The 15,638-nt window shown below is 32.9% G+C and overlaps 1 protein-coding gene and 1 non-coding gene across 19 annotated transcripts in view; one reads left to right on the top strand and one right to left on the bottom strand.

Moving 5' to 3' along the window:
• Ect2 (epithelial cell transforming 2) overlaps positions 1-15,638 on the top strand; it is a 75,159-nt gene that overhangs the window by 35,020 nt on the left and 24,501 nt on the right. For all 18 annotated transcript variants that reach the window (XM_076867313.2, XM_076867316.2, XM_076867307.2 and 15 more), the window contains 4 exons: positions 2,774-2,842; positions 4,550-4,660; positions 5,309-5,405; positions 7,160-7,241. In XM_076867313.2, coding sequence (XP_076723428.2) covers positions 2,774-2,842; positions 4,550-4,660; positions 5,309-5,405; positions 7,160-7,241 — 359 coding nt within the window. The remainder of the gene's footprint in view (positions 1-2,773; positions 2,843-4,549; positions 4,661-5,308; positions 5,406-7,159; positions 7,242-15,638) is intronic.
• On the bottom strand, positions 9,403-9,593 carry LOC143409100 (U2 spliceosomal RNA). Its single transcript, XR_013092607.1, has one exon. It is a non-coding gene; the product is annotated as a U2 spliceosomal RNA (small nuclear RNA).

Here is a 15,638-nt window from a genome sequence, read left to right as displayed (position 1 = left end):
AGAAACTTGTTTTGTTGTCCTGGGGATGAGACTAAGGATCTTATGTATACAAGACAAGCTCTGTGTTACAGAACTACATCCCTAGCCCTGTGTGGATTTTATCTATTGGGATTAACTCTACTCAAAATTAAAAAAAAAAAAAAAAAAAAAAAAAAGAAAGAAAGTTAAACTAGGTGCAACAATTTTTGATGGCTTTATTTATGTATCATTATACATGTCTTTAAATTCACCTATTTAAAAGGTGCATTCTAATTGTTTTAGTAACTTTGCCAAATGGTGTAAATATCATCATAAATCTGTTTTTGAAATATTTTGATTCTCTACCCCAATAAGATCTTTTATCCCCATTTATTGTTAATCCCCATCACTAGCCACAGCCAACCATTAAGCTATGAATTTGTCTTTTCTTAGATATTTCATGTAAATGCATTTATATAGTTTATGACCTCTTAGGTCTTGCTCCTGCTTATTATGTTTTTCAGGTTTGTATATGATGTTCATGTTAGTTTATTTCATTTTATGACAAAAGAATGTTTCATTATATTCATTATAACAGATTTTTTTAAAAAAATTATTTACCAGTTAATGCACATTTATGTTATTTCCAAGTTTGGGTGATTATGAATAATATTACTGGGATCATTGTTTGCAAATCTGAGTAGATACTTAGAAGGAGAATTACTGGGTAATTTTATATTTAAGATTGTGAGAAATTGCCAGGATTTTCCATTATTTTTGTTTTCATTCCTTTAATTTTCCACATTCTCATCAATACTTAGTATTATCTTTATTTTATTTTTCTAAATTAGAACAATCCTAGTAGTGAAGTGGAATCTCTTATGGTTGTAATTGGCATTTCCTTAGTGATTAATGGCATTGAATACCATTTCAGCATGCCTTACTAGCAATTTGAATATCATCTTATAGTTTGTCTTTTTTTAATGTAGGATACCTAATTTTAAAATATATTAATTCATTTAAAATAATAATAATAGATTATCTGGTTACATAAATAGATTGATTATTGAGAAGAGTGGTGATATTTTACATTGTTTGTATTTTATTTACTATTTGGCTTTAAACGAAGATGAGTTATCATATTTCCTTCTACATTCATTCAGTCTGTTGGAATATCACATATCATGTAGCTTCTAGAAAACTGTATACTTGTAAGAGAATGTGAGTGAAGTAGTCAAATAATGCCTTAGTATTACTAAATGAAAATAGTTTTAATCTCATGGATCCCACTGAAAGTGTTTCCTAGGGTTGTTTTTTGTTGTTTGTTGTTGGGTGGGGGGAGTACCTGGGATCTAACTCTGGGGCACTCGCCACTAAGCCACATCCCCAGCCCTATTTTGTATTTTATGTAGAGACAGAGTCTCACTGAGTTCTTAGCCCCTTGCTTTTGCTGAGGCTGGCTTTGAACTTGTGATCCTCTTGTCTTAGCCTCCTTAGCCACTGGGATTATAGGCATGCACCATTGGCTCCTTTGGATGACATGTGGAGAACAGCTGGTAGAAGAGTCTCTTGATTGATTTTTACTTTAAAATCACTTAGAATTTTAATTTAGATAATGTCATTTCTTGGCATTTCATTTAATCATTTAATTTGTTTTATTATCTTATAAGCTTTAGAATATTTTCTAAAATTTTCAAGAATGTAACATTTTAGAATTAGTATGAAGAATTTTGTAGACCAGAGATTAGCAAACTATGGTTCATGAAACAACTCCAGCCTGATCGTTTTTTTTAATAAAGGAAGTCTTATTAGCACATAGCCATGTTCATTTGTTTGAATATTGTGTATGGCTGCTTTTACTCTATAGAGCTGAAGAGTTGTGACAGAAACCATATGGCCTGCAAGCCTTAAAATATTTACCATCTGGACGGGAAAAGGGAAGTACGGTGAAATGAATCTGACCTAACTTTCCTGGGTACATGTATGAATATACCAAAGTGAATCTTACCTTCAAGTGTATATTTACAAGGCACTAATTAAAAACAAACAAACAAAGAAACAACAACAAAAAAGAAAACCCAAACTTTTAAATAGATAGCAGGAAAATCAGTAGAGTAGAAGGAAGGGAAAAAGAAAATAGTACTGAATTAGAGCAAATTATATTCCATCCTTATATAATTATTTAAAAATGAACCCTAATATGTGTAATTAAAAGGATCCCCCCCCAAAAATAAATAAAATATTTATCATCTGACCCCATCAGTAAAATTTGTTTTGTTTTGTTTTTTTGGTTGTCCTTGTGGTTTGAACCAAGGGCTTGCACATGGTAGGCAAGTACTCTATTACTGAACTACATGTCCAGATTTTTAAAAATTCTATTTTGAGACATGCTTGCTAAATTGTCCAGGTTGGCCCCAAGCTTGAGATCTTCCTACCTCAGTCACCTGAGTCTCTGGGATTATAGGCATGTTAACCTTATATGTCAATTTATATTAAATAACATGCTTCAACAGCAGGATTAAATGTAGTTTTCTAATTAATAGCTCCACCAGTTAGCTTTATAGTTAATAAGAAAAGATTGAATGTGATAACATTTTGAGAAGTTAGGTTTTGTCTTATTGACTGATAACTATTTATATTTTCTTAATTATTTTTTCAAAGGATGTTTTCTTTGTAGACAAAAAATTCCTTATTGAGGAGAAGAACAAAGTATGAACTATTTTTATACATTAAGTTAAAACATTTTTTGGAGTGCTTTTTCCCAATAAGGAGGTGTCAAGTTTGATTTTAAATGTTCCAATTTGTGCTATTTCAGGATGATCTTGAAGATCTTATAATTAATTGGGATGAGAGCAAAAGCATTGGTGATATCTTTCTTAAATATGTAAGTAGTTTCTTCCTTTTTAAAAATTTTCAGATTGAAGTATTATCAGGGACTGGCAAAGAGGGAAATTTCCTTTTTGAAATGTGAGATGTTTTAAAACTTTGACATGATTATGTTTATTAAATATATCGGAATTTTTCTTGACTTCTAACATGTTTTCTATGTATGACTTAACACACGATCATTGTTAGAACCCTGCTTGTTGCACTGCACTAGATTTTACTTTATGTTTGCTCTTTCTAATGGTCACAGATTCATGAGTTTTTTAAAACATTAAGTTTTTATTGTTTTTTTCTTAGTTGGTGTCACTTTTGTTTGTCATTATGTTTATTTTTGTTTAAAGGTTTCTAATGAATTGCTTCTTAGAGTAAAAACTCCCTGGGTTGTTAAATTAAAATAATTTTGGTGAGGTGCTGTGAATAGCATTTACTGTATAATTTTTTTTTTTTTAAAGAAAGAGGGAGAGAGAGAGAGAGAGAGAGAGAGAGAGAGAGAGAGAGAGAGAATTTTAATATTTTTATTTTTTAGTTATCGGCGTACACAACATCTTTGTTTTGTATGTGGTGCTGAGGATCGAACCCGGGCCGCACGCATGCCAGGCGAGCGCGCTACCGCTTGAGCCCCATCCCCAGCCCCTGTATAATTTTTAAAAAAAATTTCTTTGAATAGGAATTATAAGTCAGTGCCTTGAGTATTGGCACATGTACTTCTGTTTTCTAAGAGCTCTCTTTAACTTCCTTCCTTAGCATATAGTCTCTTACAAGTTTTTTTTTTTTAATTTTTTTTAGTTGTAGTTGAACACAATACCTTTATTTTATTTATTTTTATGTGGTGCTGAGGGTCGAACCCAGTGCCTCGCTCATGCTAGGTGAGCACTCTAGTGCTGAGCCACAACCCCAGCCCCTCTTAGAAGTTTTTTTCCTGGTTGATTAAGAATCCACATATGCAAATCATTACCACGTATCTTTTTGATACCTATTTGTCTCAGGATAGTTTTCCTTTTCTCATTTGCATTTTTGGGTAATATAGTTGGTATTTTAATGCTGGTTTGGAATCTTCGATAAATAGTATAGCATGCTTTTAGATTTTCTGTAGATTAATTCTATTTTTTTCACATATTCTAAAAATTTGTAAAGTTTTAAAGTTTTCTTTGTTATATTTGTGTAAGTATGATAAGATTTAATATACTTTTGCTTCTGTTTGGTTTTCAAGTTTCTAAAACTACAATTTTTTTTTCATTGGTTGTTCAAAACATTACAAAGCTCATGATATATCATCTTTCATACATTTGACTCAATTGGGTTATGAACTCCCATTTTTACCCCAAATACAAATTGCAGAATCACATCGGTTACACACTCACATTTTTACATAATGGCATATTAGTGACTGTTGTATTCTGCTACCTTTCCTATCCCCTACTATGCCCCTCCTCTCCCCTCCCATCTTCCCTCTCTACCTCCTCTGCTGTTGTTCAGTTCTCTCCCTTGTAAAACTACAAGTTAATGTACTTTGTTTAGCAATTAACTCTCTTTACTGGGAAGTTTAGAAGATGAATTTCTGTATTTAATTTGTGAAGAAACTTACTTTAAACACTTTCCCTTTACATTCAAGATGTCAGACTGTGACTGGATTATTTGACCTTAAGTTTCATTGTCTAAAAGTGATATGCATAACAAATTAATGATTCTTTTTCCTTGTTCCTAGTCAAAAGATTTGGTAAAAACCTACCCTCCCTTTGTAAACTTCTTTGAAATGAGCAAGGATACTATTATTAAATGTGAAAAACAGAAACCCAGATTTCATGCATTTCTCAAGGTAAATTTTATATCTTTCAAATAAAAATCAGAATCATTTCTGAAGGAATTCATTAAATTATAATTTAAGTAAAATTACCTACATATAAGAGCACTCTAATATTGTCTGTTAATTTTAGTTGTACATATTAGTGACAAATATTTTTTGTTTCAGAAGATTTGATATATTAAGTAGTAGAGCACAAAAGGCAGATGAGCAAATGAGGATGTTGTATATGGCTATTTAAAAAGAAAAAAAATTATACTTGTTTTAACTCTCAAAATACCTAGCGATTTTCCAGTGAGACTTCATTTTGCCTTTAATGGTTGCCTTTCCTCACCTGTACCTTATATGTTTATCTAATGTACCAGCATACTTAATATTTTAAAACTTTTTTTTTTTGTTTTGTTTTAAATGTAGATGTAAGAGAAAATTAAGATGGGATATATAGAGGATTATAGAGGAACTCACTTCCTTAAAATATGTTAACCTTTGATGGCCAAGAGGAAATTTCAGGTCCTGGAAGATTATTATCCACAGTGATTTGCCAGAGATCCCATGTCTTCTCCATTAGTTCTTATCAGGGACAATTATGATCAGATGTAATTTAATAAATGTAAGATGTCTAATCGTTGAAGAAAACTTAATGAAGAAATTAATTCCTTTCAGATAAATCAAGCTAAACCAGAATGTGGACGGCAAAGCCTTGTTGAACTTCTCATTCGACCAGTACAGAGGTTACCCAGTGTTGCATTACTTTTAAATGGTACTTGTCTGGACTGTTTTCAGATTACTCATGTATTTTCATGGAACTGATTTTTCTAAAACAGTTGAAATTCTTCTTTTCAGATTTTCTTATTCTTGAGAATTGAAGTTTATATATCTTTTATATAGAAAACATCTTTATGGATAACTTTAAAAAGCACTTGCAAATATTAGGAAGATACAATGAGAGGAAAGGATAACAATAGAGAAAAAATAAAACAAAAAAAATTACAGATGCTATAAAAATTAAGTTTAGTACCTGAAATACTTTATTTGTTCTGAAATTACTTATGTTGACTAATATTTTATCCTTTTTCTTTCCACTTAAAAATCTTCTTGTATTTCATGGTGTGTCACTAATTCAAAATCAATTTATATTTAAGTACCACAAAATTCACCCACAAAATTAAAAGGCAAAGGATGATACATATGTCCCAAATTTTTAGTTAAATTCCTTATGTTTGGTCTTATACTTTCTTATTTTTCCTTAGATTGTTCAAAGCTGTATCTATTTATTTTAGAACTATAGATATCAGTAGAAGAAAGTTGGACATCAAAGATTTTTTTTATGAATAAATTTTACCTTTGGTTAAAAAAAAAGTATGTATATGAATGTGGGTGTGAATGTGTATACATATATATATATTTTATTCTTCTACATTCAGCAGACTAAAGTAGTGAGTAGTTTTAGGACAGTGCCAGTTTTTATTACTTTTTTGGTTTTTTATTTTTTGGGCTTATAAAAATTTTTTTCCCATTTTTTAATTGATATGTTATAGTTGTTATTATCATACATGTACACAATATAACAGTACAATTTGGCTGATATCATTCCCCAGTATTTCCCTTTTATTACATTAAAAAAAATTTTAAAGTGTAAGGCTAAATTACAAACAAAAAATTTGCAATAAAGAATTTTGATTCCTAAGCTTATAGTAATAAGAATAGCAGAGAAGGAGGCTGATTTTTATGACTGTTTAAAATGTGTTTTTTTCTGTAAAATGTTTTGTTTAGAAAGAGGTAAAGTACTAATTGTAAAAAGTTGATTTTTGTTTTCATTGTGATTATCTAATGTATTTGACAATTACCAGCTTATAAAATTCCCCCCCTCTTTAAAACCTATCCTATTTTACAAATTATAATGTCAGTATATAAACAAACCTTCAAGTTTCTCAAGCTGTGATTTTTTTCCAATTTGCATATCTCAATTTTATTGCATTAAGTACTTGTAGAAATTTATCAAATGTTGTCATGACTAAAATGAATGTGATCTGTAAGCCTTTTGTCTTATTAGTCCACATAAAAGATTGGTGGACATGGTATGAGATTGAACATAGATGTGGTAAGAATGTGCCAAGGATGGCACAAGGAACACAATAAGCAACCTGGATAAAAAGAGTCAATGTGTATGAACTTCTACTATGAGTCCCCAAGTGTTACTAGAAGGGAAGTATGAACTTCTACTACTAGTCCCCAAGTGTTACTAGAAGGGAATTGAGACAGTTCAATAAGAAAATCAGTGTGACATTTTCTAAAAATTTAGTCAATAAAAAAGTATGGATACCTGATTGTGAAGTGTAAAAGAAAAAGCTTGTTAGGGAATATTGCTTAAAACTTTTTTTTTTTTTTTAAGTGAAGGGTAGATGTTATTTTTTAAAACAATCAGGCTATATCAAGATTGACCACATTTTTAAGTCTTGGATTGGAAACCATTGAATTTTTTAAAATTATGAAACAGCCATTTTATTTTTATAGATCTTAAGAAGCATACAGCTGATGAAAATCCTGACAAAAGCACTTTAGAAAAAGCTATTGGATCACTTAAAGAAGTAATGACGTAAGTGCATTGTTTTAGTTTTTTATTCTTTAGATTTAGAATGGAATTGATATTTAGTCATAAATAGAAGAGTATCAATAGCAACTTTTTATAAAATAATATCTAACTTATTGTTATTATTTTTTGGTACCAAGGATTTGAACTCAGGGGTACTTGGCCACTGAGCCACATCCCCAGCCCTATTTTGTATTTTATTTAGAGACGGGGTCTCACTGAATTGCTTAGAACCTTTTTCTAAGGCTGTCTTTGAACTCATGATCCTCCTGCCTCAGCCTCCCAAGCCCTGGGATAAATTAGTTTTTAATAGTGTAGCTGCACATTAAAATGACAAGAAGAGGCTAAGGATGTAGCCTAGGATAGAGTGCTTGTCTAGCATGTGCAAGGCCCTGGGTTCAACCCTGAGAACTGCAAAAAAAAAAAAAAAAAAATTAAAAAAATAAAAAGATGAGGCAAATACATGTATTAATCAAAACATTTGTTTCTGAAATTAAACTATTATGTGTAGACAGAATAACGGTTCAGAAACTTAAAACTGTTATAAGTGCTCAAATAGACATTTTCTTCAGTTATGTTATAGCATGTTGTTGTTTTCTTACTAATGTGAATTACCCAAATGTTAACAGAAATTTGACCAGGTAAATTAAAAACAACTAAAAAAAAGGTTTATAATATTTCTATATTCTTTCTTTCTTACCTAGAATTTTATGGAATTAAATCGCTAGTACCATATTGATTAGAGATGTATTACAAGTCCAAACTCAATGAAATTGACTTGAGAGGCTTGATAGTTAAACTGAGGCTGTTGACTATAGGTCTAATTTGGAAAACAGGTCTGATGAGAAATGATCTTTTCTATTAGGATTATAGTGGAAGATTCTTGCCATTACCTGTTTTACCTCATGAAATTCACTTAAACTCTTTGAACTTTATACATGAATGTATTTAATATATTTGATTGAATGATTCCCGTGAATGCATGAGGTTCTTATCTATGTCATCATTTATTAGAATATTTGCAAAGGAGGGTTGGGGATATACCTCAGTGGTAGGGTGCCTGTTTAGCATGCATGAGAACCCTGGGTTAATCTCTAGTACTGAAACGGAAAGAAAGTAAAGAAAAAAAAAGAAAAGAAAGAAACACTTGCAAAGGAGCTCTTAGAAAGAAACTTTACTAGCTCTAGAGAGAAAATCCAGTTGGAATTCTTTATTATTCACTTATGTGAGAGATTAATCATCAGCTAATACCAGCCTCTGTTGCTGCTGAAAGGGTTATGGAGTTACATTTTTTATTTTATTTTTTCCTTGTGGTGTTTTTAATGTTTTCACCTGCCAGCCTTTATACATTTTTGGGTTTTATTTTTAATTTTTTTTCATACTTTTGATTTGTTATCCTGAAATCGGGATAACACTTTTGAGACTATGATGATGATAATTCTCTTTTTCTCAACAAATTTAAAATAATGTACTATTATTTGCTTTGGTCTTTTCAATAAGCTTCATGAAGTGGGCAGTTACTGTTTATTTTTATAAAAGAGAAAAGCTGTGAGGTTGTTATTTGCCCAATTTGCCTATTTAATGTGTAGAATACTCTATTAACTTATGCTATTTGTTATTTATGTATAATATATTTTGGCAAATAGACTATAAAGTAATAAGTTACTATTAATAATAGGTATTGTAGTAGTGAGTAAACCAATCATTTGTCTAGTGGCCTCCTTTACAATAGTGTTAAGGTTACTGTTAACAGATAAACTGAATCAATAAGACAAATAATTAAAGATTTCTTTTCCTTTTAACATTTTTTGAGCTTCCTGAGAATTTATGAATATTTTCAATGTATTCTTAAGTACCTTGCCTCATAGGCTTTCAATTAATGTTGAGTTATAGGAGATATTTTAGTGTTGATTTGTAATGTTGATTTATAAACCTATTGGAATTTTACTAGATCTAGATTCTTGAACATCTAGTCTAACATGTAAATGCTTATTATGATTTATTGAAACCACCATAATCTGTCAGGTTAAGCAAATAACGAGTCAGCACTATTCACTAATCCTTGCCATTTAAGTAAACCCAAAACACTTGCTAAAATTCAATTCTGACAACATTAGTAACATATGCTTTGCTTATAATAGATTTTGTGTGTGTATGTGTGTGAGTGTTTGTGTGCACCGTTACTGGAAGTACTGCAATACCAGGTCGATGCGTGGAGTGGATGGAGCAAGCTACTATTCCATCTCCCTGCTCCAAAAATCCATTTAATATATTGTCCTCGGATAGAGGACGTATCAGATATTAAACTGATAAGAACAGATTCTATATTTGATCTTAGCCAAAAGGCCAAGAAGTAATTATTATGAATAGATTTTGTTATAAGTTTCTAATAACTTCAGTATGCTTTTTCTCCCCTCAAATTATGTTTAAAATGTAGTTTGATTAATTTTGGCATACAAACACTCCTATGAAACCATCACCACAATTCAGGAAATTTTCTATCACCCCCTAAATTTACTCATGCCCCTTGGTAATAGATGCCTTGGTAGTGGTTCCACTTCTTTTGCCTCTGCCTATTCCACATATTCCAAGGCAACCATTACTCTTCTCTCTCTTCCTATAATACACATTTTCCAGGATTTTATCTAAACCAAATCACATGGTTTATTCTCTTTTGCATGTTTTCCCCCCTCAGTATAAGTATCTTGAGATTCGTATTTATTCTTTTCTTATTATTTATTTTATTTTTTAAAATACATGATAGCTGAATGTATTACAATTCTTATTACACATATAGAGCACAATTTTTTATATCTTTGTATAAAATATGTTCGTGCCAATTCATGTCTTTATACATGTACTTGTTTTTTTTGCATTACAATTCTTATTACACATATATACCACAATTTTTCATATCTCTGTTTGTATATAAAGTAGGTTGACACCTAATTCATGTCTTTATACACGTACTTTGGATAATGATGTCCATCACATTCTACCATCCTTTCTAATCCCCTGCCTCCTCCCTTTCCATCCCTCCCCTCTTCCCTATCTAGAATTCATCTATTCATCCCATGTTCCCCCTCCCTACTCCATTATGAGTCAGCCTCCTTACATCAGAGAAAACATTGGGCATTTGTTTTTTTGGGATTGGATAACTTCACTTAGCATTATCTTCTCCAGTGCCATCCATTTACCTGAAAATTGTCTTTTATTGCTGAGTAAAATTCCATTGTGTGTATATGCCACATATTTTTTTATTCATTCATCCTCTGAAGGGCATCTAGGTTGGCTCCACAGTTTAGCTATTGTGAATTGTGCCGCTATAAACATTGATGTGGCTGTGTCCCTGTAGTATGCTGTTTTTAAATCCTTTGGGTATAGTCCAAGGAGAGGGATAGCTGGGTCAAATGGTGGTTTCATTCCCAGACTTCCAAGGAATCTCCACATTGCTTTCCATATTGTCTGCACCAATTTGCAGTCCCACCAGCAATGTGGATGCTCACATCCTTGCCAACACTTATTGTTGTTTGTCTTCATAATAGCTGACATTCTGACTGGAGTGAGATGATATCTTAGAGTAGTTTTGATTTGCATCTCTCTGATTGCTAGAGATGATGAGCATTTTTTCATATATTTGTTGATTGATTGTATATTCTCTTCTGAGAAGTGTCTGTTCAGGTCCTTGACCCATTGTTGATTGGGTTATTTGTGTTTTTGGTGCTTAGTTTTTTGAGTTTTTGATTAGTGCTCTATCTGATATGTGAGGAGTAAAGATTTGCTCCCAGGATGTAGGCTCTCTGTTCACCTCACAGATTGTTTCTTTTGCTGAGAAAAAACTTTTTAGTTTGATTCCATCCTATTTATTGATTCTTGGTTTTAATTCTTGCGCTATAGGAGTCTTATTAAGGAAGTTGAGGCCTAATCCCACATGATGAAGATTAGGGCCTACTTTTTCTTCGATTAGATGCAGAGTCTCTGGTTTAATTCCTAGGTCCTTGATTCATTTTGAGTTAAGTTTTGTGCATGGTGAGAGATAGGGGTTTAATTTCATTTTGTTACATATGGATTTCCAGTTTTCCTAGCACCATTTGTTGAAAATGCTGTCTTTTCTCTAGTGCATATTTTTGATACCTTTGTCTAATATAAGATAATTGTAATTTTGTGGGTTAGTTTCTGTGTCCTCTATTCTGTACCATTGGTCTACCAGTGTGTTTTGGTTCTAATACATGCTGTTTTTGTTATTATTGTTCTGTAGTATAGTTTAAGATCTGGTATAACGATGCCACCTGCTTCATTCCTCCGGCTAAGGATTGCTTTAGCTATTCTGGTTTTCCAGATGATTTCATGATTGCTTTTTCTATTTCTATGAGGAATGCCATTGGGATTTTGATCGGAATTGCATAAATCTGTATAGTGCTTTTGGTAGTATGGTCATTTTGATAATATTAATTCTGCCTATCCCAGAGCAAGGTAGATCCTTCCATCTTCTAAGGTCTTCTTTGATTTCTCTCTTTAGGGTTCTGTAGTTTTCATTGTATAGGTTTTTCACCTCTTTTGTTAAGTTGATTCCCAAGTTGTTTTTTTTTTGAGGTTATTGTGAATGGGGTAGTTTTCCTCATTTCCTTCTCAGAGGCTTTGTCACTGATATACATAAATGCCTTTAATTTAATGGGTGTTGATTTTATATCCTGCTACTTTGCTGAATTCATTTACTAGTTCTAGAAGTCTTCTGGTGGAGTTTTTTTTGAGTCTTCTAGGTATAGAATTATATTGTCAGCAAATAGTGCTAATTTAAGTTCTTCTTTCCTATACATATCCCTTTGATTTCTTTCATCTGTCTAATTGCTCTGGCCAGTGTTTCAAGAACTATGTTGAATGGAAGTGGTCTAAGAGGGCATTCTGTCTTGTTCCAGTTTTTAGAGGGAATGCCTTCAATTTTTCTCTGTCTAGAATGATGTTGACCTGAGGCTTAGTGTAGATAGCCTTTACAATGTTGAGATATGTTCCTGTTATCCCTAGTTTTTCTAGTGTTTTGAACATAAAGGGGTGCTGTATTTTGTCAAATGCTTTTTCTGCATCTATTGAGATAATCATATGATTCTTATGTTTAAGTCTACTGATGTGATGAATTACATTTATTGATTTCCATATGTTGAACCGACCTTGCATCCCTGGGATGAATCCCACTTGATCATGGTGCACAATCTTTTTGATCACCTGTGAACAAATTGTTGTTATTAAAACATTTACAGTTTAGTCTCAATGTCCAGAAATGTTGGACTCAATTATTATTTAAAATATAATCAGTAGTTTCATAAAAAGGTTTACAGTTTCTAGCGGTGGACAATGAACTGGGGCTCAGGTGTAGGTCGGTATGTTGAGGGGAGAAGATGTGAGGGTATATAGTTAATATATCTTAGGAAATGTGAAGGAGAAATCTAGTGAAGAGGATTTGTAGCAGGAGAATAGATAGGAGGTAATTTGGGGTAGACAATTATGAGGGAGGTCAGTAGAGTACATAAAACAGACACACATGTTTTTAGAAAAATACAGGATGTTAAGATAGTATAATATGGAGGGTGAAGGAAGAAGAAAGAGGAAAAAAAGGGAAAGAAAGAAAGAAAAAGAAGAAGAAAAAGAAAGGAAAAAGAAGAAAGGGCTTATGTAATTCCTCTATATTATATTATTCAGGTGACTTAGTCCTGAAAGTCCTATTTCATGCAAAGTTCTTGGTTTTACATATGTTGGGGATATGAGGGCCAGAGGATAGAAGGGTAGAAGAGAAAGAAGAAGAGAAAAAAAAAAATACTCTCAGAGATCTGTTTCTTTCTCTTCTCATCCAGTAGGTGGGGTTGTCTCATCCAGTAGGTGTCTAGGTAACCAGGGTGTGAGGACTGGACCTGGTGTGGAGCATCTGGAAGTGGGGAGTACTCCCCACCAGTCCCTGCCGGGAAATAGTGCCTCACGGGTCTTTTTTTTTTTTTGTGACCACTTGTCTGACTTGAGCCCCGGGCATCATCTCCCTCTCTTGCCTGGAAATTTCCAAGATCCTGGTCTCTTTGTTATGCTCTAGACTTTAGTCTCTTCCCCTCTCTTACTTATCAGGTTCCAACTGCAGGACTCTCTCCCCTAGGCTCACACCAGGTGGGCGGTGCCCTGTTTGCATTGCGCTCTTGTTCAACTGAGAGCTATTCTTGTATTGGGTGGTCACTGTGCCAAGTTAACACCATTGGGAAGGGGAGAGGAATTGGAAATCAGGTACCTGCTCAAATGGCCATCTGATCTGAAAGCCATGCCTACCACAAAATGGCGAGGAAGTGTTTTCCAAGATGGAGTCATGCTGGGGTGTCTAGTGAAGTTGGGGGAGCTGGGTGATGGCCTTGTGCTGTGTATAGGTAGCAGCCGAGTGACCTGCGCAGGAGCCGCGTGTAGTCTGGAGTTCTGCAGAGGTACTGATAGTACTTATTCTTATATCAGTAGTTCATTCACTTTTATTATTTTATTGTAAGAATATACCACTATCCATTCTTGTGTTGATGGACATTTTATTATTTCTAGTTACTGGCTATTAAAAATAAATATATGAATATATGTGAACAAGTCTTTTTATACATAAATGCTTTTTTTGGATAAATTGGTAGGAGTAGGACTGGACAGATCAGTTAGTTGATGTATGCATAATATTTTAAAGAAACTGTCAGACTCTCCAAAATGATTGTACTTTTACATTCCTGCTGTGTCTCTATGTCCTTGTTAACCCTCATTTTGGTCAGTCATTTTAATTTGTGGTATTTGAATAGATGTACAGTGGTTATCTCATTATAGTTTTGATTTGGATTTTCGTAGTGACAAATGATGTTGAACATCATTTTATGTGCTTATTTGCTATAAGATTATCTTCTTTGGTGATATGTACCTTGAAATTTTTTGTTTACTCTCATTTTAATATGGGTCGTGTTCTTTTTTGTGGTGTTAGGTATTGAACCCAGGGCCTTGTGCATGCAAGGGAAGTATTCTACCAACTGAGCTATATCCTAAGCCTCCAGGTTGTGTTCTTATAATTAAATTTTGAGACTTCTTTATAGAGTATTTTCTGATTAAAAAGTTTTTATTAGACGTGTAATTTGCAGTTTTTTCTTATCTGTATCTTGTTTTTTCTTTTAATGTTTTTCTTTCAAAAAAGAGTTCTAGATATTGAAGTATAATTTATTAATTTTTTCATAGATGATACTTTCATATTATCTAAGAAAATCTTTGTCTAACCCAAGGCTACAAGAATGTTCTCCTGTTCAATGAGATTTTCAGTTTTAGTCTTTCCATAAAATCATTTAGGTCTTGCTCAACACACGACTAAACCAGTAAGGGTCACTCCAGGTGAACTGGGATGGCATGAAATAATGACACATAGAGAAATACCTTTTTTTGGGGGGGGTTTGTGATGGCTCCTCTAACCTAGCTCCCACAAAGGAGACAAGGCAGGCAGGAGAACTCTTTTATTGGGAAGAAACCATTTAAATGAGGCAAGGGGTCAGTTTTCAGGGGGTTGAGTCTAGCTTCCTGATGTCTTGCTGTCAGCAGATTGACTGTCAACTTGGAAGGCCATGCCCATCCCGTGTATTGTGTGGGGATCATAGGCAGAGCTAGCTAAAAGGACACATACATCACCAGCCCAAATAGAGAGGCAGCGTCAGTCTAGTTCACTTTGTATGCTCAATGCTCATAGTTCGCACACATACAGCCCATGGCTGGCTTGCCACATACGTAGCTCCTGTCCAGAGCAGCTCCAAAGTCCATGATGCATTTTGAGGTAATTTTTGTATTTGAGGCAAGGTATGGATCAAAGTTTATTTATTTTTTATAAATATGGAAATCTTTTCTAGCACTATTTTGAAAAGAATATCCTTTCTCCAGTGAATTGCTTTTGTACCTGAAATGTAAGGCTTATTTATTTTTTGGATTCTCAGTTCACTGATTTATAGATCCATCCTTCTACCAGTTTCACAGAGTTTTGATTACTGTGTTAAAGAGTTTGAAATTGGGAAGTGTGAATCCCATTTTCTTTGTTCTTTATTCTCAGGATTATTTTTGCTATTCAGGTTCCGTTGAATTTAAATATTTTTTCCCTTATTTATTTATTTTACATATGGTTTTTAGGACCATCTTGATAGTTTCTGAAAAACAATAATATTAAAAAAACAGTGGCAAATTTGAATATGATTTTATTGATTCTATAGATCAATTTGGGGTATAGGGTTATTTTAGCAATATTAAGTGATCTGTGAGACTTGTTTCCATATATTTTTAGTTCTTTAATTTCTTTTATTTTAAAATATTTTTCTTAGTTGTTGATGGACCCTCCCCCCTTTTAAATTTATTTATGAGTAGTGCTTAGAATCACAC

This window comes from Callospermophilus lateralis, chromosome 10, assembly GCF_048772815.1.
Source record: "Callospermophilus lateralis isolate mCalLat2 chromosome 10, mCalLat2.hap1, whole genome shotgun sequence".
NCBI lineage: Eukaryota > Metazoa > Chordata > Mammalia > Rodentia > Sciuridae > Callospermophilus > Callospermophilus lateralis.
The sequence above is the reverse complement of the archived record's forward strand: the minus strand, read 5'-3'. Positions and strand labels throughout refer to the sequence as shown.